At 39.3% G+C, this 23,314-nt stretch overlaps 1 protein-coding gene and 3 non-coding genes across 4 annotated transcripts in view; 2 read left to right on the top strand and 2 right to left on the bottom strand.

Annotated features, from left to right (window-relative positions):
* The window catches only part of LOC149440871 (uncharacterized), a 207,510-nt gene extending 193,000 nt beyond the window's left edge, over positions 1 to 14,510 (top strand). Inside the window, exon 15 of the mRNA XM_089658104.1 lies at positions 1,833 to 14,510. Within this exon, the coding sequence (XP_089514230.1) occupies positions 1,833 to 3,355 (1,523 nt within the window). The 3' untranslated portion in view covers positions 3,356 to 14,510. The remainder of the gene's footprint in view (positions 1 to 1,832) is intronic.
* A 3,436-nt stretch (positions 14,511 to 17,946) lies between these two features.
* On the bottom strand, positions 17,947 to 18,020 carry TRNAI-AAU (transfer RNA isoleucine (anticodon AAU)). The gene has a single exon. It is a non-coding gene; the product is annotated as a tRNA-Ile (tRNA).
* A 527-nt stretch (positions 18,021 to 18,547) lies between these two features.
* On the bottom strand, positions 18,548 to 18,619 carry TRNAA-UGC (transfer RNA alanine (anticodon UGC)). The gene has a single exon. It is a non-coding gene; the product is annotated as a tRNA-Ala (tRNA).
* Positions 18,620 to 18,820: 201 nt separating this feature from the next.
* Positions 18,821 to 18,892, top strand: TRNAQ-CUG (transfer RNA glutamine (anticodon CUG)). The gene has a single exon. It is a non-coding gene; the product is annotated as a tRNA-Gln (tRNA).
* The last annotated feature ends 4,422 nt before the right edge of the window (positions 18,893 to 23,314 follow it).

Below are 23,314 nucleotides of genomic sequence, written 5' to 3' on the forward strand. Positions count from 1 at the left end.
TATTATTAAAGGGTAACTCCACTTTTATGGGAAAAAATTGGCAAATGAAAAAAAAATATATAGTGTTTACAACTGACTCACAAATCATATTGTGAGTTCTGTAATTTTCTGTAAAATGCAATGCCATATGGCTACCTGGAGGCATTCTGTACACAGATGGTGTATAGAACGCCCCCCAGATATGTCATTACCTGTTTGTGTGCGATTCGCTTACTGATTTTCCTAGAAGTCGGCACTAAGATTCAAGTCAGATTTTGAGCATCCCCTGCAACAAAAATATAATTTATGGTGTGGTACTCACAAAAGGAGAATCGCATCTAAAGGGATTTAGACCCTGCAGGTGCAGCTGCTGATAATTGTGAAGTCACTTCCATACTGATTCAGTGTGTAGATGGACACAAACAAACAACTACTTCTTTAGAATAACAAAAGGTAGGAATCTGCAACAAAGTTTCTTAAAATCCCTGCAATGTACATAGATCACCCAGGGGGAAGGTATTTTTCATAACAAAGTGGAATTACTCTTTAAGTGCTAATTCTTTAAGCAGATCTAACATCCATTATACATACCTCCCCTACAGCTTTGCAACATCCACAAGCTCTCTCACTGTCACTGACATTTTGCCCAGTGTTCTTCCGGGTTTGGAATATTTAGTAATCTTGATGGCCAGCCAAAGAAGACATAACTCCAGCAACATGAATGTTAATTCATTGTTATACCAAAACATGACTTTATTGTCATGAAAGAGCGTCCGATTTCTTAACAATACAATGGACTCAAACACATAACTAGTCAGTTGTAATTAGGTAGGGTTTTTTTTGGTAACCTGTTGTATGGCGTTTATTCAACTCTGCACTCATTTTTGTGTCTCCAGTGGTAAATTATTCTGCAGAGTATCTTCCAACACCTGCAACCTGTTCAGGATCTCCTTCTCTACTAGTTGCTGAAGTCACTTCATAGGGAATCTTGAACAACTAGCTTGAGCAGAGAAATTGCAGTCAATATACATATTGTAAGCACCAGCATCCTTTTTACCACAGTCCAATCTCACAATAAAAGTTTAATTTTTAAAATTACTGCTGAAAGCACATAGTGTCATAATATATTCTGTTTCTTGATTATACAATATCTTGAATAAAATGTTATATTAAATATATTAATATAAAAATAGGTGTGCTCATAAGTCACATATGTCAAAACCTGACTTAAAACCAAACTCAGTCCACAGTTTTCACTGAATAGAGTGGGGTAAGCAATAGAATTTCCATTGGGGATTTATTGTTGTCCATGTTTCTGTGCAAGAAATCATCCCCCAACCCCCTTCCATTTCTGTCTGTCTCAAAACCAACAAAAAATTATTTGGATGGAGTTGGACTTTTCGTTCTCATGCAGGGATACATAACATGCATGAAAAAGGCTACCCATCTCAAAGTTAACCCAAAGTTAAACCAACAAAAAATTAACCCAAAGTTAAACCAACAAAAAATTATTTGGATGGAGTTGGGCTTTTCGTTCTCATGCAGGGATACATAACATGCATGAAAAAGGCTACCCATCTCAAAGTTAACCCCAACATTCAATATGTACTTTATCTGTACTGAAAAAGTAATACACTCAACAGTTATTTTGCCTTCACTGAGAATTTATAGTGCTGATCTATGTGTTGTAAAAATAGTTATTTGTAACGCAAAAAGCTCAATAGTTTGTTAGAATACTGCAAGACCTAATCAGTATATTAGAATAATGCATGACCTAATCATTAACCTGCACATACAAGTTTTTCGTTTTTTTTTCTGCTTTTTAGTGAACAGTGTATGCTTTTATTTTTTAGGTAAAGCTGAAGAGTTTCCCAAAAAGACTTTGGGTCAGGATATTCCTGTACATTTACTACCAGTTAGATCAGGTGCAGAGCCCAATGCTCAGAAGAAGGCAGATGGTGAGAATTCTCAACAAACCATCAAACCCCCTATTGACATTAATGATAATAACTCAAATGCAGCTGATATCATCAAGCCTCAAACAAGTACCCTGCAGATAAATGGCACTTCCAAAGCTACTGCAGTAGGAGGGATGAGTAGCAAAGCAGAAGAAACTGTTTCTGCAGAAGTAGTAAACACTCCCAAGGACGTGGAGCAGTTTACTATGGAGCATGTTTCTGTGAAAGCTCCAGAAGATGAGTCAGAGCCTCAAAATGTCATATCTCTCAATATTTCCCTAAACAATAAAGCAGAAAACATTTTGTGCCAAGAAACCATTTTGGGGTCAAATGATCAGCTTGAAAGTGTACTTGAACACAGTTCTGCAGCAGAAGGATCATCTGAATTTAAAACTAAAGTCAACAGCCTTAATGTACCAGATACCACTTCGCCTACTACAGAATGTAAACAAGAATGTGATGAGGACAAGATAACGAACAGTTCCAAAGCCGCAGATGGTACTGACAACAGACAGTCCCAAAACCTGCAGCCGAATCACATAACAGAAGTGATCACACCAGTATTAAGTGCAGAAGTAATATGTCCTGATGAAAACATTAATTCTTCACAAAGTGAGAGTGAGACTTTGTCAGTTGTTAAGAATGACCCTTCTTCTGACTCTTTGTCCCTCTCTCAAGCAGCAGAATGTATTCTTCCTGCTCTAGAAGAAGAAAGTACAGCCACCATTATTACAGAACAACAGGGTTTCCTTCTGCCCCCAGAATTCGAGACCAGGAGATGTTCTTCACAGTATGATAACATGTCTGATTTAGATCAAGAAGAATGGCCACCATGTCCTACCGATTCATCTTTGAATGAATTAGAAAAAGAAACATTGCAGTCTGACATTTGTAATGTTCTTGACTTGTCCGATGAACAACACAAAAGTTTAGGAAAGCTCCCACAACTGAAACCTATGTTTTACTACCAAGGACCATCAGGCAGTGTGCCTTCGTTGCTTGCTATTCATTCTGATATGAAAGGGCCAGTCAGTTTTCGCACAACTTCCTCTCCTTCTTTAAATGACAACTTTAGCCCCTGCCAAGTTATTAAGACTATTACCTCCGTTCAAGTCTGTCACGGTACCATGCAAGGATTTGAAGACAGCAAGCAGGTAGCATGCCCGCTGCCTAATAGGTCCAATACCATGTATGCTTCTTGTAACACACAGGAGCATCATGGTGATCAAACTGATTATGAAAGACAAAAAAAATATGTAAATGGCCCAGTGACTTCCCATGAAAATCTCCAACTTCCAACCAGAAGTCCTAAGCCAAAATTACCAGAGAAACCAGCAGTCCTTAAAGCCCTCTCTGATAACAACTTTTACTCAAGTAAACAAACTGTGTCTCAGATGACCAAGTCCATAACATTTTAGGCAAGAATATAACAAGCATGACATGCCATCTGCTACATCATGTTGTGTGGAGTGTGAGCCGTTTTTATGCAGGACGTAAAAATAGGCATGACCCACTGAATAGACTTGTGGAATCCGGACCACACATAGTATTTTCAGCTGCACTGGTTTGACTGGCTGGATTTTAACATTTTTTAATTTCTATTCTTTTTAATATAAACAAATCACAAAGTGCTTATTTTTTACTATTTTCATGTTTTTGCTTTTATTTTTAAGACGTCTCTTGACAAACCTGGTATTTAATAATATTGCATACTCAAAAGTGGCATAATCTCTGTCTTAAGAGGTACAACATGATTGTTGCATTGATTGCAGTACTAGCATGTGGTATTTTTTTTTTTTTTGTGATTGCTTTGTGTTGTGGCTATGGAAGTATTTAATGCAAGCTATATACATCCACTTGACTAAATATACAGTACATAGCTTGTTAAAATGTTTTTAACCTGCAACATCTGGACTCTGTAACAAGTTATCATATTTCTGTTACAATTAGCTAATAGCTTCCTAAGCCCATTCAGAGTCATTAATACCATCAGAATTCAGTTGGTACATTTCATCTTCATGTATCAGGGCTCATTTAGAATAAAACCGAAGCTTCAGAACATAGCAGATAATGGCAATGTAAGTCCAACAGTTTGGAAATGACTGGACTCAGAATCAGGCCAATGTTAATGTAATCTGCACTCTTCATAATAGATATGTGCAGCAAGTACACTGATTTCCATCAGGTCAGCATAGATATGAAAGGAAATAATTATCCCCATTACTTGAGCATAGAAAGAGTGGGATTTTATTTACCATTTTGCCATGTTTATCTACCCACAGCTGCAAAGAGACAGGGGAGGGACCTGCAGCAGAGGGACAGCCTCAGTTCTGTTGCTGTGTGGAGGGGGGGTGTCTCATCCCTCCAGTCAGCTCTCCAGAGCTCTCCTCACTGAGCTCAGCAGAGTGTAACTTCAGCTCTTTGCCTCCTTTTTTCTGAACTCTCAGACAAACGTTATAAATTCTGCACTTTGAACGGATGTAGAGAAGAGAATCCTGCAGATAAAAAGGTACAACTTATGTAGAAGGATTTTTTTCATCCCCTGAGGCCAGTCACTCCACTAGGTATATGTTGGAGTGTACAACCACTTTTAATTTTCACCACCAGAGCAATTTCGGAAAGGAAGCATCTTCTGTTTCAATTTACCAAAGAAAACTGTAATTCAGGGATGCCTCTGATTTTCTTCCTAGCTCTAATCATACTTCTGAGAAAAGCAGACAGCCAACCATACAAGCAGAAAATTCATTTTTCAGTTGTGTTCTGTAAACTTAAAATATGCAGAAGACCCCTAGTTTATCATATTTAGGGACAAGAACATTAAAATTTGCGAAAGCAGAGTTTTCAAACTCTGAAAAATAATGAGTAGATTTTATAAGAGCACTTTCACTCTGCCATGCAATGGATTTTTAATTAGCCCAGCAGAATGAGATTAATTCTTCATGACAGATGTACCATTTGCAACACATTTAAGATGATGGGGTTAGTTTATGGGGTTTGGATTGTACTTTCCCTTTTGGCATTTCACTATTTGATTTGTATTAAAAGCTGGTTTGAGAGATATAGGAAACATTTCATGGGAGATACCGGGAGGCTGCTATTGCTAACTTCTCATTCTGCAAATGGGTTAACAAAACATTATCACAATAAATTAAAAGCCTTCATCAGGAATCTGCTGCTGCCTTTAATCCCTTCAATTTTTTATTCTTCATTGATAAATACTCCTTACTCCATTGTGAGTGGAAAGGGAGGTTTCTGAAGTGTTTGTGATTTTTGTGATTGGTCATCACAGTGATAGCAAGGTAGAAAGCCACCTTGATCAGCTCTGTACATTGTGATAAGAGCTGTCTTACAGGTTTGATCATAGCCATTCACTGGCATACTGATCGCGTCTGCGTTTTCTACAGTGCTGTTTATAAATGCACTTCAGAAATCTACGTACACCACTCTGCCATTTTAAAAGTAATGAAGGGGTTAAAGCATATCTGAACCCAATAAACAGGAATGTAAGTATTGCAATTAACCAGTCCTTGGATATGGTGGATGTATTAGTTCACTTTTTATCTTATCACCTGGTGATTTAGCCAGGTGCACACTTCCTGCCTTTGGATATAAAAGCTCACTCCCAATTTATTGTGTAGCATTGTTCTCCAAACTGTGGCCTGGGTTCCTGATGCCGTTCTTCGCTTGCCTTTATCTGGTCCGTGGGGTACTATTCCTCCTACTGACTCCAACAATGGTGCACTGACACCAGAACATTTTTTTACTCCCACTGGCCACAGTCTAGCTCCCCTAAAGTCCCGAAGGACAGTAGCCTGGCCCTTTGTTTAGAACGTTTGGAGATCCCTGTTGTATAGGGACAATAGAAACTGGACATGCCTACTGAGAACTCAACCCTACCCTCCTGTACATAATGTAGATTGTAGGGCTTTGTTGTCCTCAGAACAATGTAACTCATATGCAACACAAGCAGTAAACACAAGTTTTCAGCTTACTAAATGATCAACAGGTATTTTGCTCTTACCAAACAGATATAACAAAGCACTTTCAATGGTATATTTCACAGACCAAAAGAGAGCAAATAAAAGATTCATCATTTGTGTTTTTATACCCTTTAAACCATAGATCTGGAACAGTAATACAGAAGAATTTCTGACTTTCCACATCTGCATACTTATTTTGGTTTAGTGATTCCGATTGCCTATAGGTGCAAGCCTATTGTGTCTGTAATTCAAAGAGGGAGCTTTTCCTTATTTGTCAGGAAATTAGCATTTTAACTCCAGAAAACAGGAGTTTGATTTAAAAAAATAATTAACGGGATTGGTATAGCATGTTGACAGTGGTGTGCTTAGCTCCCTGTAAGCAGTTTTGCCAGTTTTTCAAACAGTTTGATCTTTTGAAACATCACCATGTCTTCACCAGCCTGGAGATCATTACTCCAAAAATACTTGTTAAAATGACGGACAAATGCAAGCAGAAAATTGGCCAATAAAACGTTAAATCTGATTTAAGTTCAAAACTTTATAAATAGGTTTCAGTGCTTTGAAGATGAGATTATCACTATGGTAATATAAGGCTACTAAATCATTAAATTTGCTTTGTAGTTGAGTCCCCAGAATGAGGATTGGAACCCCTGTCAGCTTTTTATTTCCTGTTTTTCCGTTGAAAATGTTTTTCTCACGTCTTGTCTGGTAAAGGGTTGTCCTCAGAACAAGAAGTGAGGGGAAACGTCTCTAATGAACCATGTAGTAGCAGCAAAACCTGACAGTTCTAAGAGTTCTAACCTATCTTCTTTCTATACAAAACAGAGAAAAAATGTTTTAGTTATAGATGCACTTAAATCCTCCTATTTTTCAATCTCAGTACCCACAAGTAAGGCTAGCTCTTGGCCTTTACAACCAAATCCAGATTTTGCTTTGCATTTGCAACCTTCATGTCAGCCTTTCTGCTGTTGTCATGTAACAGTTATTTACTATATATATATATTCCTATTTTTGCTTCAGGAAAGCAATGGTTAATATTAGTTATGCTATGATCAGCTTTGTTTGTTGACACAGATCTTAACTCATGAAATACAAAAACAGTATAAATCGAGCAGTATTTTTATAGGAGGCTCTCAATAGAGCTGGGGGTCATGCTAGATTTAAAGCTGAACTCCATGGAAATTTCAGTGTTATTCTTGCAGTGGGGCTTCCCCAACCCTGCAAGGGTTAAATGCTCATTTTTGTCTTGGTGAGCAGTTTCATATAACTTATCGATCGTGCAGCTGAAACTCTACTCTTCAACGTTCGGATTTGTGGTTAGGCCCTCAGTGTCATCACTTAAATTGTAGGACTACTGGTCCTGCATTGTATGTGATGTCAGAGAGCAACCGACCAACAAAACGGTGAAGGCAAGAGGTTTTGGGAGATCAGAGAGAAGGAAGCCTGCAGGAGCAAGAAACTATAAGTAAAACTGATTTTTTTACCACTTCATCTCTCACATATGTTCAGCCCCTATGGACCAGGGCAATTTTTACACTTCTGCTATGGGCCTGTTCATTTGACAATAACTTTGTCACTATTAAAGATAACAAGGTAATTCATATATTGTTTTTTTTTAGCACAAATGAGGCTTTCTTTTCATGACATTGTCTTGCGACAATGACTTTCTTTATTCCTTCGCAATCCTTCGACAATAAAATTCAACAAAACAAACTTTTTCTTTTCTTTTTTTTTTTCTTTCCCTAATGGATGTGCTGATTATCACTTTAACACCTCATCCACACAGGGCATTTATCAAACTCTCCTAGAAGCCTTTCCTTCTAGCAGCAGTATTTTGGAAGAATAATCGCCTGACGCTTGCAAAAGTGTGTTACGCTTTTAGGCGCATTTAGGAGTGGTTACAGGCTTTGAGCACTTGGGAGTTAATTCATTTAATTGGCCAGAATGATCATTTATTCTGGTCATTGAAATAAATGAATTCTCAAATGCTGAACGTGCCTAGCATTTACAAACATCAAGTGTTTTTTTCAGCCAAAATACTGCTGCTCCTTGATGCACAGGCAGTAGGGATTTTTTCCTGCCTCTAAAAGCCCCTACTACTAAATGCTGCTAAAAGTCTATGTGTGCAGGGACACATAGGATAACATGCAGGGCAGTTTAGAGGCAGCAAAAAAATGCCTGGCGCCCCTAGAAGCAGCTGCAAAAATGTCCACTGTGCAATGAGGCCTTAGCAAGCTGCTACCATATTTCAGCATTTCTTGTAACTTGTTGAAAACCTGCTAGCTGCTTGCTTAAAGTGCCAATCAACACTCCCATTAGGATCTGTAATCAACATTTGCAAACTGGAATTGAATGGAACTTTAAAACCTTCAACAAAGCTTACTGAAAGCTCTGCAAATGCTTTGTCAAAGCTTGTTGTTCACATTGCTCTTATACAAGCTGAAGCCTTCATGAAACTGGCCTTATTTTACTATAGTTACTGCACATAAAAAGTTTGCATTTTATTATGTAATTTGGCCTGTCTAAAATGAAACTAAAATTATGGTTCCGGTAAAAAGCATTGCAAAATTATTTACAAATGAAATAGTGTTTTTTGAGGGTTTTTTTTTCCAGATTTGAACTTTTTAAACAAATGTCAACCACGCTATAGCCGAATGACGGCTACAGCGTGGTTGTCCAGTTATGGGAGGGCGTCATATGACGTCCTCCCAGAATGCACCCTTCCGTGCGCCCCCGGCAATGAACGCAGTGGCCTTTTACTATGATGATCAGTGCCCAGCAGTGCCGCCCACCTGTGCCCAGCAGTGCCTAGTAGTGCCACCCACCTGTGCCCAGCAGTGCCACCCATCAGTGCCGCCAGTCAGTGCCACCTATCACTGCGCATCGGTGCCACCTATCAGTGCCCATCATTGTTGCATATCAGTGCTGCCTATCAGTGCAGTCTTATCAACACAGATCAGTGAAGGAGAAAAATGTACCTGTTTGCAAAATTTTATAATAGAAACAAAGAAAACATTTTTTATTTACATTTTTTGCTTTTTTTTGTTTATAGCACAAAAAATAAAACACCCAGCGGTGATTAAATACCACCAAAAGAAAGCTCTATTTGTGTGGAAAAAAGATAAAAATTACATATGGGTACAGTGTTGCATGACTGCGCAATTGTTATTCAAAGTGCGACAGCGCTGAAAGCTGTAAATTGGCCTGGGCAGGAAGGGGGTATAAGTGCCCGGTAGGCAAGTGGTTAAATGGGAAATGTGTAAATATATGTTAAATGTGTAAAAATATTAAACAAAACCAAAACAAGTTTAAATATTAATAGTTAATAAAATAGAAACAACAAAAATTCAGAGGAATATAATAGTTGGAGAGAAGGAGACTGAGGAGTTAATAAGGGCTGTTTAGAGTAAACTAAGGGTTAATAGGAGGTTAACCAGAGGAATATTTTATTAAAAAATACACATTGTTATCTTTAATTCTTTTTATTCAGTTTCAGAATTAAAATACAGAAAAGATCCTATTGGTCATTCTCAGGCTCAGTATGGTACATAAGTAAATCCTCACCAAAACACATCTAACATCCAACTAAAAGGGTATGCTTATCCACCGCATAAGATTAGTCAACAAAAGAAACCCAGGGTCCGACATGGAAAAGAATAGGATAGGAGAGGCACTCTCCAAGATTTACACCACTTGCCTGAGTGATGGAACACATCATTTGCAGATCTAAGTTCATCCCATTTATCTGCAGATGAATGAACAGAAAGATACAAATGTAACAATATGTTACATTGTATCTTTGTATAATTGAGGTCTGGAGCAGTGTTATTTATAAACATTGTCAGACTGCCTTTTTGACAGCTAGAATTGCTGACTTCTTCTCTGTATATACTGTAATGCAGACTATGATTAATCATACCCGACAACTGCAGTATACTGGGGGGGGCAAAAGCAGGGGAAGCAAAGAGACTACACATGCCCCGTGTACAATGAAGTCTGCAACTAATTAAGGATTAATTACAGGAATTACATATTTTTACATAATTACATTGGTCCAACTGGTGGATACCGCTGAACCACTGAAGTAGACATCGCTACTCCAATGACTTACACCTGCTTCTGAGTCCCGTGCTGAGTGACTGGCCTGATGCATTGTGAATACTCAGCATGGGCACCATTTAAAAATTGCTTTGCCATTTCTGAATGAATGCAAAGCATACCATGATTGGATGAGGTGGGGAGGCAGAGGTGTCTGCTTCAGTGGTGCCGGTCAGGTATGGTATATACATAGTTACATTTGTCCAAGCTAGACCAATATAACTATGTAAAAATAAATTAGTATAAATATATAATATATTATAATGGAATAATCCTTTAGTGCTCCCTTAGATGAGAACAAGCAATTAACCCTTTCAGTATGAGAGGAGTCCCACTGCAAGTGTAACTTCGAATTTTCCCTGGAGTTCAGCTTTCAAGTAGACCTGTTTTGAATGAAATAAGGGGTTTGCACTGTTGGTTTCCTTCTAAAAATGTTTGTTGCTCAGTTACATTGATACTTTGGATTTGCTCATTTGAGCCATTGACCTTGAACAAATACTCATATTAGCAAAGTCAGAACACACTCAGAGGATTTAATCTGCATACTTGTTCTGGGCCTGTTAACTGCATGACAGCCAGGAAACAAGCACTTTCAAATGAAAAGGTAGGCATGACAGCCTCCATGTCTGTCTTCAAGGGAAAGATTTCCAATCACATGGTCCTCTGACCCAGAGGGGACACAGAAATAGGAACCCAAAGAAGTTCTAACCGTTTGTCCAGAACAAAAACCTCCAGTCCAAACTTTGTATTTGCCTTTTAAGTTTACAATGTCTAGCCTCACCCCCAGCTCAAATGATTATTTTTTATTCCCTCTATTTTACTAGAATTTTATCTTAAAACAATAATGTTTATATGTAGGACAAGCAAGCAGTCCAGATAAATTAACTATATTTGAGGCAATAATGGTTTTAACCTATTTATTTCAACACCAGTATTTAAACATGGGTCTTTATACCAAATCTCTGTAGTGTTAGTTTTATTTATTTCTTAATGGAAACAAGTCTCTAACAAAGAACGAAAAATTTTCATATGTTGACTATTGAACTGTAGACCTAGATTTTCCTAAGGCAGTTTTCCTCAACGAGTGAGATGTTTACCACTGGTGGTACTACACCCTCCCGCTAGGTGAGGTACTGCAGGGATCAGCACTTTATTGCTGAATTTCAGTATGCAGTGTTAGCTGCCAGTAGCAGGGCCTACTTAACGTGGACCTTTCCCTAGAAAGCAAGCACTGAAAATGCGAAAAAGACTATGGATAAAAGTCAGAACATAAAATAATCTCGCTTCGGTGAGTATTCAAAATCTTGTGAGAAAACACCCCTGCACAGTGCAGTGCATTGTAGTCAGAAAACAAATAGAGGGCACACCAGCCTAGTGCATTATCCTACAATTTCCTTTATTGATAAATCAAATAGCTGATATACTCACAAACCAACATATGTACAGGCTTGTCAGAATACATCCAATTCCGAATCATCAGCACATCTCATCACAGAGAGGAATGATACAGGTCCAAAAGGCTAACGCATTTCGAGGAACAGAATTACAGATCTTTGACAGATTAAACTGCTCAGTTATTTGTATTTCAGTTGCATTTTGCCTGGAGGTCAGTTTAAGGACTGGGCATGCTCTGCTCTATTCAGCAGAGGAACTGTGAGCAGATCCCTGCTAAATCAGAGCACAACAGGACAGAAGTCACTTTTGTGGCATCTGTGTCCTTTAAGTTCTTTGTCTGCATTTTGACAACAGACTGTGGCAGATTGTGTGATGGGTCTATATGTGGCCGGACATAAACAGACTTGTGTCCATTTACATTAGGCTACCTCCAGTCTGTCATGTTTAGGTCCAGAAAACCACAAAAGGACTTTTTTCTTTTTTTTCTGGACCTGGACAGACTCAGACTGGATAGACCTCCATGGAGCTTCAAATCAGGTCTGAAAAACAGACAGGTTGACCTGATCAGAAAGTAGTATAACAATTGAGTAAATTGCTGTTCTTGTGGCCAAGAGAGGTGGTTTTCTGATTTAACATCTTTTAAAGTTGTATTTTTTTAATAAATCATAACTTTGGGCAAAGATGAATATCTCAGGATTTCCATGCAATGTCCCACATATGGGTCCTCCCTTAATATTGTAGATGTAACTATCCTCCTTGTAACCATTTTAAGGGCCTTCGCCCAGAACATTGATGAGGCTACCCCTGTGTACTTCCTTTTTTCTGCACATATTTAAATTATTATTAACTGTTTAGGAAAGCATCAACAATGCAAATATGTCAGCGGTGAGGGCCAGTAATATGAACTGTACAGCATTACAGCACTCTCCAACTTCATTTTCCTTCACATCTTCCCCATTTATACCTTGGTAAAAGTGGATCCTTCATCTGCTCAACATTCAACACGTGCATGACAGTTTTGCTGTGCAACCAGGGGTGGACTGACAACTCATGGGGCCCCCGGGCAATAGGGGATCATGGGGCCCCTGTGTTCTTGCCCAAACTCAAAAAAGCCTATGAAAAAGGTACCAGGGGCATCTCATGGGGCCCCCTACTGACCCCGGACCCTCGGGCAGTGCACAAGTTTCCAAATGGTCAGTCCGCCCCTGTGTGCAACAGTAGTGTTGCAAAAGTTAGTGTTCACCTTTACAGAAAATCTGTAAAGGTGATTCATCACTGGATCCCCTCCTGGACTAGATGGATTCTGATTGGTCAGTGCCATCCAAGTGACGTTGCTGACCAATCAGAATCCATCTGGTCTGTATTAGCAGCACAGTACGGAAATAAGAAAAATCAGTGGGGATTTAAAATCTTCGGAGCAGTAGAGTGGCTTGTGGGAGTCCTCACAGTTAGGATCATGGAAGGTAAGTACAGTGGGACCAGGGGGAGATGGGGTGGTAAGGGGGTCTGGTATTAGGTCACTTTTACAGATTTTCTGTAAAGGTAAACTAACACTTTAAATAATTCTTCCCTGCCTGCTAGCTTTTTTTCTAATGTTCACTGATCCACACATGCGCAGCTCTGTGTACAATGCTGGCATGCCATGGATGCCAGTATAAAGAAACTCCTGTGTGCTAGCTGTGCTGTAAAGCAAATCTGCATATTAAACAAAGGGATCTAGCTAAAAAGAAGGTGTACGAAAAAAAAGACACCTCCTTTGGGACCCTCTATGGCTCCAGTTTTCCACCACATATATAAAAGATCTTCATACTGGAAAAGCAGTGAAGGTTTTTTGAAAATCTGAAAAAAGAGCTTTAAAATAACCAGCGTGACTGCCAAGCTGGAAAAAAGTATGTGGAAGCTGAGGTTGATGGAGAGGTTGTATTACAAATGATACATTCACCGCTGTCAGTGTTGTACTAACCAAGCAAACTGTGTTTTAAAGATAAATGTACATGTATTTACGAATGTGGACTGTTGCAATAAAATATGCCAAACATTGTTAAAACATTGAAAAATGAATAACAAATGGCAGGCTGACCAATTCTCCTGGTAAGCAAAACCAAAAAACCCCAACTAATTATGCTCATAAATAGCATGAGATTAAACTGGATTGCAAATAATCAGTGTGGTAAATAAATGCCAATATCGTTATGGACCAAGAGATACAATAGGACTTCAGTCTCCTTGAGTCTTCTTGTAGAGTAAGTAAAAGTAAAATGTAAGAATATAAAGGTGTGATGGGCACACTGATTACATCAAGGTTGCATGCACAGGTTTAAAATGGATGATTACATCAAGGTTGCATCAGAGTGGTCAGTATCAGCACCCAAGAGGGAACTTTACTAAAAGAGTATTTTTTTTTTCTCTCATAGACAGCCAATAATGTGCATGAAAACTCTAACTGTACATTACATAAACCTTTATCTAGCAGTGGTTATTCACATTCAGCTTATCCAAGCTACTTATTCAGTTCTAATAAGTGTCAGTAAAATATCCCAGTATTTAATTAGAACATGATTCCACAACTTTCACACTGACCACTCTGTTCTTGGATCATAAGATTTACCTTTCTGTGGTGACTGGTCAAGCAGGTGTCTGTGATACCTGAGTGGAAATAAATGCTGGGGACCCTTATTATAACTGAAGAAGTGGATTGATTAAACTATGTCCTCAACATTACAGAACAAGTTTCAGATGAATGTGACTAACTACTACTAGATATACCATGGTCTGGATAAATGAGAACCTTCACAGGAAAGACATACTTGGTGACTGAAATCTACATAGACTCAATTTTCCTTAGGAAAATAACCCAAAATACAGAGCTGTACGATGTATAGCATATATACTCATTTATATTTTCATAATTTATTTTTTTTGTATTTTCATCAATTTTTGCAAGTTTTGTTATATCACTTTAAACTGTATTTTACCAGATTATGTTTCTGCATTTTGATTTCTGAGTGAGTTTGTTGCTTACATTTTACAAAGTGCTGTACATAGTGCTTGCTGTGACATCAAATTGCACCAATGGAAATAAAAATAACATTGCTTTCTACTGACTTTTTTTTTTTTATGCAAGCTCCTGTGAGAGTTGAATGAAAAGAGGTGGTTTTCCTAATCCTACAGTACAAGACATTGTACCTCTAGTTATAACCAAGAGCACCTAGCAACAGCCACCTGGCCAGCGATTCCCACCATCAGTTCCAGTAGTCACATGGAACCCTGCCATGCATATAGCGCGGACTCCAACACGCACTTGGCTTTAAAGCGGAGTTCCAGCCATTTTTGTGTTTATTAAAAGTCAGCATCTACAAAAACTGTAGCTGATGACTTTTAATAAACACACTTACCTGTCCCAGGGTCCAGCAATGTTCTCACCCGCGCTGTCCCTTCTCTCCTCCTGTCCTCCACGGCACCGCCAACTGTGGGCACCAGACTGTGACAGCTTCCAGCTTTACAGCTGGGTGCCCACTGCGCATTTGCGAGTCGTGCCACACCTCCCGATTGGTCCAGCAGTCTCCTGGGACCTGTGAAAGTTTCCAAGAGACTGCGGGCGGAAGGAGGGTCCAAACCTCTGGCTCACTTCGCTGCGGCAAACTGAGCTGGAAATGGGAGCGGGTACCTGTCAAAACCTGGTACTCCCCCCCCCCCCCCCAAAGGTGTCATATATGGCAGTGGAGGGAGTGTGGAGGAAAATAAGTGGAGCTTCCGCTTTTGAGTGGAACTCCGCTTTAACTATTGAACTTCTGTACCTACAATATATAAAGAATGGAGATCTCTGCAAAGCAGTTCTGTTGTGGTTGCTAGGGGAGATAGAATGCGGCATAGAGAGTGCTGACAACATCTCCCTCACGGCTAGAGGCAACCTCTAACAGCCACATTTATGACAGGATAATTGCTGACAGTACCTTCAGTTTCTCATGGCAACCACATGTACAACTTGCATTAAACTGACCCCAAGCATGTTAACTCTTTATTCCCCATGTGAAAGTGACCCAAGCTGTAGACTAAGTGTGTGATAGCACCGGTTACTTGCAGTGCACCCTTTTAAGTACTTCAGACCAGACAAAAGGCAAAGTTTAATGCTGTAATTGTATTAAAGTGCAACATTACAAAAAATATCCTAAGCAGACAAGACAGTCCAGCAGAACTTCAATAAAAATGGTCAACATCCTTATTCCCTGCCCTGTTGTACCTGCAGACATAGTCTATGTAAATACAGAGCCCACCAGAGCCATTTTCCAGCAGTTGGTGTCTTTTAAGGTGAACCCCAAGCTTTGACCACTTTACATCTTAGCAATAGAACATGACATCCTTGTACTCCTCCCGGGTGCAGCACTCATCAGGGAACCGGAAAAAATGGGTGAGACCATGGCAAAGGAAAAGGGCAAGGCCAGGCAACTCTCTCTTTGGGATTTGGCCTACTGTCCCCTTTTATATGTACAGGTGCAGTGGGTTGGACTCAAAGATCCCACCAAAAAGTCAAAGAACTGGTAAAGGCATTAACCCCTACCCTCCCATCCAGGGCAGCACCTATGTAACTAATTTCGACCTGCTTACAAGCCTAATGAGGATATATATGGAGTCTGGCAATGGGGGAGTCCCCTTCCAAACACACTAGCTCCTTGCCTGTCAGGCTGATGTAGTACAAGTAGGTGAACCAGTCCCCTTGATCCACATATGTTTACTATGTAAACAGTCATATATAGGTGTACCTCGGTTTACGAATTTAATGCTTTCTCCGGGACATTTCGTATTGCGAAAAATTCGTAAACTGCAACGCGGTTTCCCATAGGAATGCATTGAAAACTAATTAATCCGTTCCGGAGGTCAGAAAAAAAGTACAAAAAAAGTCACTGTCACTAAAGGTCAGTGCCGGTTTTTAAATGTAATTACCGGCTTTTTTTTTCTTCACTATAGCTCAGAGAATTAGCTGTCACTTCCCCCCAGTTAAAAGAAAAGAAAGTTTCCTTTTAGTTTATTTCCCCAAAGTTAAAAGAAATAATGTTTCCATTTAGTTTGTTTCCAGAGATAAAAGAAACAAAGGATCCTTTAGCGCCTGGGAAAGTGACAGCTAATTCTGTAAGCTATAGTGAAGAAAAAAAAAAGCCGGCAATTGCATTTAAAAATTGGCACCAACAAAAAATTCATAAAAAATGTGTAAACCGAGGCATTAAGTTCAATGGATTTTCATTCGTAAACCAAAAATTACGTTAACCGAGGCGTTCGTAAACTGAGGCACACCTGTATAATATAGAGTCAGATATAATAGTAATGATTTAACATATTGTATCCTGATTACAGGACTGACTTAAAGCGGAGTTCCACTCACACTGTAAAATAATAAAAGTCAGCAGCTACAAAAACTGTAGCTACTGACTTTGAAAAAAACAGCCAATCACCTGTCCCTTGGTCCCGCGGTGTCCTCCCCGTAGCTTGTTTCACCAGCTGTCTGGTGTTCCAGGCGCCGGCATGTTCAGTGTGGGCACCTGGCTGTGACAACTTGCGGCTTCATATCCAGGGGCCCACTGTGCATGGGTGAGTAGCTCTGCGCTCCCTGACTGGCCCTGTCACGTGTCGCAGAAGACTACGGGGAGGGAGGGTCAGTGGTGTATTTAGGTTTTGTGCTGCCCTAGGCAAAATCACCACCGCCTCACCTCCTGCAGAGAGAGAGCCTGACACCAACCGACACCCCCCCCCCCCCACCTGCTTACTCGAGAGAGCCTTCCATTACCATCGCCCTCCATACACCAGCCACACCACTACCCACCCCCAGAAAGGGAGAGAAAGACACTAACCTTCACAGCTACATACATCCCTTGCAGGGGCGGACTGACCATTTGGAAACTCAGGCACTGCCCGAGGGCCCGGGGTCAGTAGGGGGCCCCATGAGATGCCCCGGTACCTTTTTCATAGGCTTTTTTGAGTTTGGGCAAGGACACAGGGGCCCCATGATCATCTATTGCCCGGGGGCCCCACGAGTTGTCAGTCCGCCCCCTGATCCCTTGGAATGAAAGTCAGGCTCTGCTTACACCGTTAAGCAGCCCGCAGCCTCTCTCAGACCCCACCTGGTTCCTTAATTGTGTGTGTCCCTTCTTCCATCTATTCTTCTGGGGGGGTGGTGGTGCTGCCCCCCCCCTGAAAAATGCCACCCTAGGCAAAGGCCTTGTTTGCCTTGTGGTAAATATGCCCCTGGGGAGGGTAGGAGGACAACTTTTGCTTCCCCCCCCCGCTCCTCAAAGGTGCCAATCCTTAATGGGGAGCGGGATACCAGTGTTTAAAGCGGAAATTCCCCTTTTGGGTGGAGCGCCACTTTAACCCTTGCAACCAGTAGTAATTCATTCTGACATTTTCCATACTTCTCTAGGGAGGCCAGTGATACAAACATGAAGAAAATGTACAAGCAGCATTGGTACTGTCTTCCTTCAGCTCACACCTGCCAATCTATACAACAAAAAAAGCAAGTGTGAAAGAAAAAAAATAAAATCGGATGGCCCGTACGGGGATCGAACCCGCGACCTTGGCGTTATTAGCACCACGCTCTAACCAACTGAGCTAACCGGCCTCCTTGACAGCTCTGTGTATGAGAGTGACTATACACAGTGAATGAATGCTTCCGCCTGCTGTTCACCATCAGTATAATATATACACCATTGCAAGCATTTCATATACAATATAGTTTACACTTCATACGTGTTAGCTATCTGACTCCATTTTATAGAAACAAAAGTGCTTAAGTATCATGACAGCATTACTGTTATCTCCATGCAGAGCTCTGATACAATGAACATGGGGAGTATTATACTGATCAGCCTGACTCCCTATATCTGCTGGTAATTTCTATTTGACTTTTGGATAGAAATCAGCTTAGACTTGGCTGATCTACGGCGATTCATTGTTCAGCACCGATTACTGATCCACTGCCAGGCTCACTGATCCCCTCTGGTGTTACAGAAGGCTCCATACCCTACTAAAGTCAAGACACTGCAATTACATAAGATTTGGTTGGTTTATATTTAACAATTGGATGGGTCATTCCACCTATAGAAATCTCCACATTAAAAGAAAAATATAGAGAGATAAACACAAAAGTGGAGATGCCGGGGATTGAACCCGGGGCCTCATACATGCAAAGCATGCGCTCTACCACTGAGCTACATCCCCTTCTGAGAAATACTGTTTGCTGTTCCTTTTTGTAGGATGCGCAGAAAATGTGTTCAAAATTGTCTTCCTATAATAAATTCATCATAATTTATCAATGTACTATTGTTTAGTATGGATAGACTAAAGCTTTTTGTACATTCTGGCTTTCTGCTTGAATTGAAGTAAAAAAAAAAACAGTACTCAAATCTTATCCTTCTGTAGGGTTCCATGGTGTAATGGTTAGCACTCTGGACTCTGAATCCAGCGATCCGAGTTCAAATCTCGGTGGGACCTGGCCTTTTTTTTCACCTGCCTGAATCAAAGGTCCATGAATTGGTTATGGCCTGGTTTCCTCCATGTAAATGTAAAAAAACACAGAAAAAACGCACTACAAACACATTTAAAGTATAATTAAGGCTCCATTCACAAATGAGCGTAGCGTTTTTCACACATATTTTACCGCATTTTTGTGCATTTTCATACAGCGTTTTTAGCCGTCAACTTTTATTTATTTTTTTGTTATTATTATTTTGTTTTTTGTTAGGGTAAGGGGTTAGAGTTAAGGTTAGGTTAGAGTTAGGATTATGGGTTAGGGTTTGGGTTGGGGTTAGTATTTTATTTATTATTTTCTTAATATTTATTGGTAGGGTTAGGGTGATGATAACAATAATAATAATAAATTAATAAATAAATGTAAAATAAATACACAAGTAAATAAAAATAATCTGGCATTTTTGAACAACCTTGAAAGGGGTCTTCTGCTCTCTGAGCAGGTAGCTAATGGGATTGATGTGGAGGTCGGAAGGGCTAATTAGGATTATCAGGTAGGAAGATGGGTTACTGTAGCAAGAGGGAGTGGTAGGGGCTCACAGAAAAGGAAGGCTGGCCCTGGGTTTGAGCACGCAAACAGATTTTCCAAGTTGGGTGAAGATGTGGGGGTGGCAAGCTCAGGGGTGGCAGCCATGGATGTCACTGCCTATCCCTAACAGCTGGGAGGGCAGACCATCTGGGAGGGGCGGTGAGGGTAGTGCCGGAAGGCTAAGACAGTTGGTGGTAGTAGGGGATTCTATAATCAGAATGACTGATAGAATAATTTGTCGCCAGGATCGCCTCAACCGCATGGTTTACTGTCTCCCTGGTGCCAGGGTGCGGCATGTGGTGGACCGGGTAGATAAATTACTGGGAGGGGATGGCCATGACCTAGCTGTCTTGGTTCATGTTGGGACCAATGACAGAATACATGGAAGGTGGAGGCTCCTTAAGAATCAATTTAAAGAACTAGGCTGCAATTTGAAGGGAAGGACCTCCAAGGTGATATTCTTTGAAATATTACCAGTGCCATGCACAACTCAGGAAAGACAGGGCGAAATTAGAGAACTCAATGCATGGCTGGAGACTAAAGAGGTAAAGATTTGAGTTTCTAGAGCACTGGGCTGACTTTTCTTTGGGGTGCAACCTATATGCTAGAGATGGTTTGCACCTAAATGGAAGGGGGTCTGCTGTGCTGTGGGAGAGGTTTATGGGAAGGCTGGAGAAGTATTTAAACTAGGATCGGGGGGGGGGGGGAGAGAATTAGATTATAACAGTGTAGACAGATCAGACAGGGGGGCAGTACTTATCAGTGGGCACAGTGGGGAAAGATAGGGGAGGGCTATGGCAGATGATAAGAAGGTTCCCATGTTACAAATAACCAGTAGAATTGGTACCATGTGTACGAAAATAAAAAATATGCAAAATACGTGTGCACAGGTTGTCAATCAATTAATGTGTTCACCAATGCCAGAAGTCTGCCAAGCAAAATAGGTGAGTTGGAAGCTTTGGTGCATGAAGAGAACTATGATTTAATTTGTATTGCTGAATCTTGGCTTCATTCTTCCCATGACTGGGCCATTAATATTCCTGGCTATGTTCTCTTTCGGAGAGACAGGGTAAATAGGAAAGGTGGTGGTGTCTGTCTCTATATGAGAAGTGATCTCAGAGCGAGTGTGAAAGAGGACCTAGCTGATGGAGAGTGTGATGAGGCTGAAGCATTATGGGTGGTATTGCACATGGAGGTGCTTACTACAAAGGTAATCATAGGAGTTTGTTATAGGCCTCCCAGTGTTAATGAGGAGGTGGAGACTCAGCTCCTTGAACAGATTGAAAGGGCTGCAAGGGCTGCGACAGTGATAATAATGGGGATTTTAACTACCCACAAATTGACTGGAGTAATGGTACTGCAGGAACAGTTAAAGGGCAAAAATGTTTAAATCTACTGCACGACAATTTTATGGTACAGTTCATAGAGGCCCCTACTAGGAATGATGCTCTTCTGGACCTGGTAATCTCAAACCATGCAGAGTTTATTACAAATGTCCATATAAAAGAACATCTGGGTAGCAGTGACTAGAGATGAGCGAATTATTCAAAAATTCGATTCGGCTGATTTGCCGAATTTGCGGGAGAAATTCGATTCGATGCGAATTTATTCGCCGCAAATTTAACTTATTAAAAGGGTTTCTAGGCTTCAGAGAGCCTTTATATTAGTGCAGAACACTGTACCTTTAATTTAAATGCCCTTGGAGTCTGCTGGGGAAGAGAAATAATACTGTCAGTCAGTATGACATGCAGATGAGTGCCGTCGATCTTAGAATCACCGCACACTTCACTCATTTGGGCAGTCACGGGGCACGACGAAGAAGAAGAAGAAGAAGAAGAATGAAAAGAAGAATGAAAAGAAGAAGAAGAAGAATGAAAAGAAGAATGAAAAGAAGAAGAAGAAGAAGAATGAAAAGAAGAAGAAGAAGAATGAAAAGAAGAATGAAAATAATAAGAAGAAGAATGAAAAGAAGAATGAGAAGAAGAATGAAAAGAAGAATGAAAAGAAGAATGAGAAGAATGAAAAGAAGAATGAAAAGAAGAAGAAGAAGAATGAAAAGGAGAAGAAGAAGAATGAAAAGAAGAATGAAAAGAAGAAGAAGAATGAAAAGAAGAAGAATGAAAAGAAGAATGAAAAGAAGAAGAAGAATGAAAAGAAGAAGAAGAATGAAAAGAAGAATGAAAAGAAGAAGAAGAAGAATGAAAAGAAGAAGAATGAAAAGAAGAATGAAAAGAAGAAGAAGAAGAATGGAAAGAAGAAGAAGAAGAATGAAAAGAAGAAGAAGAAGAATGGAAAGAAGAAGAAGAAGAATGAAAAGAAGGAGAAGAAGAATGAAAAGAAGAATGAAAAGAAGAAGAAGAAGAATGAAAAGAAGAAGAAGAAGAATGAAAAGAAGAATGAAAAGAAGAAGAATGAAAAGAAGAAGAAGAAGAATGAAAAGAAGAATGAAAAGAAGAAGAAGAAGAATGAAAAGAAGAAGAAGAAGAATGAAAAGAAGAATGAAAAGAAGAAGAAGAAGAATGAAAAGAAGAAGAAGAAGAATGAAAAGAAGAAGAAGAAGAATGAAAAGAAGAATGAAAAGAAGAAGAAGAAGAAGAATGAAAAGAAGAAGAAGAAGAATGAAAAGAAGAATGAAAAGAAGAAGAAGAAGAATGAAAAGAAGAAGAAGAATAATGAAAAGAAGAATGAAAAGAAGAAGAAGAAGAATGAAAAGAAGAAGAAGAAGAATGAAAAGAAGAAGAATGAAAAGAAGAAGAAGAATAAAAAGAAGAAGAATGAAAAGAAGAATGAAAAGAAGAAGAAGAATGAAAAGAAGAAGAAGAAGAATGAAAAGAAGAATGAGAAGAAGAATGAAAAGAAGAATGAAAAGAAGAATGAGAAGAATGAAAAGAAGAATGAAAAGAAGAAGAAGAAGAATGAAAAGAAGAATGAGAAGAATGAAAAGAAGAATGAAAAGAAGAAGAAGAATGAAAAGAAGAAGAAGAAGAATGAAAAGAAGAAGAATGAAAAGAAGAAGAAGAATAAAAAGAAGAAGAATGAAAAGAAGAATGAAAAGAAGAAGAAGAAGAATGAAAAGAAGAAGAAGAAGAATGAAAAGAAGAATGAGAAGAAGAATGAAAAGAAGAATGAAAAGAAGAATGAGAAGAATGAAAAGAAGAATGAAAAGAAGAAGAAGAAGAATGAAAAGAAGAATGAGAAGAATGAAAAGAAGAATGAAAAGAAGAAGAAGAATGAAAAGAAGAAGAAGAAGAATGAAAAGAAGAATGAAAAGAAGAAGAAGAAGAATGAAAAGAAGAAGAAGAAGAATGAAAAGAAGAATGAAAAGAAGAAGAAGAAGAATGAAAAGAAGAATGAAAAGAAGAAGAAGAAGAATGAAAAGAAGAAGAAGAAGAATGAAAAGAAGAATGAAAAGAAGAAGAAGAAGAATGAAAAGAAGAAGAAGAAGAATGAAAAGAAGAATGAAAAGAAGAAGAAGAATGACAAGAAGAAGAAGAAGAATGAAAAGAAGAAGAAGAAGAATGAAAAGAAGAATGAAAAGAAGAAGAAGAATGAAAAGAAGAAGAATGAAAAGAAGAAGAAGAAGAATGAAAAGAAGAATGAAAAGAAGAAGAATGAAAAGAAGAAGAAGAAGAATGAAAAGAAGAATGAAAAGAAGAAGAAGAATGAAAAGAAGAAGAAGAATGAAAAGAAGAAGAATTAAAGTACAGCAAAAAGTGTATCTGCAGAGAGCTCCGCTATTTCTGACAGTTCTCTGACAGTTCCTTCACATTTACAGCGGTTGAAACATTGTATCTATTTATTTCCGAATAAAAACATCTGTATCCTAAATGGAAACAAATAGATACAATGTTTCAACC

The sequence above is a fragment of the Staurois parvus genome, unplaced genomic scaffold, assembly GCF_062004578.1.
Source record: "Staurois parvus isolate SC_StPar_1 unplaced genomic scaffold, SC_StPar_1.0 ptg001051l, whole genome shotgun sequence".
Classification (NCBI taxonomy): domain Eukaryota; kingdom Metazoa; phylum Chordata; class Amphibia; order Anura; family Ranidae; genus Staurois; species Staurois parvus.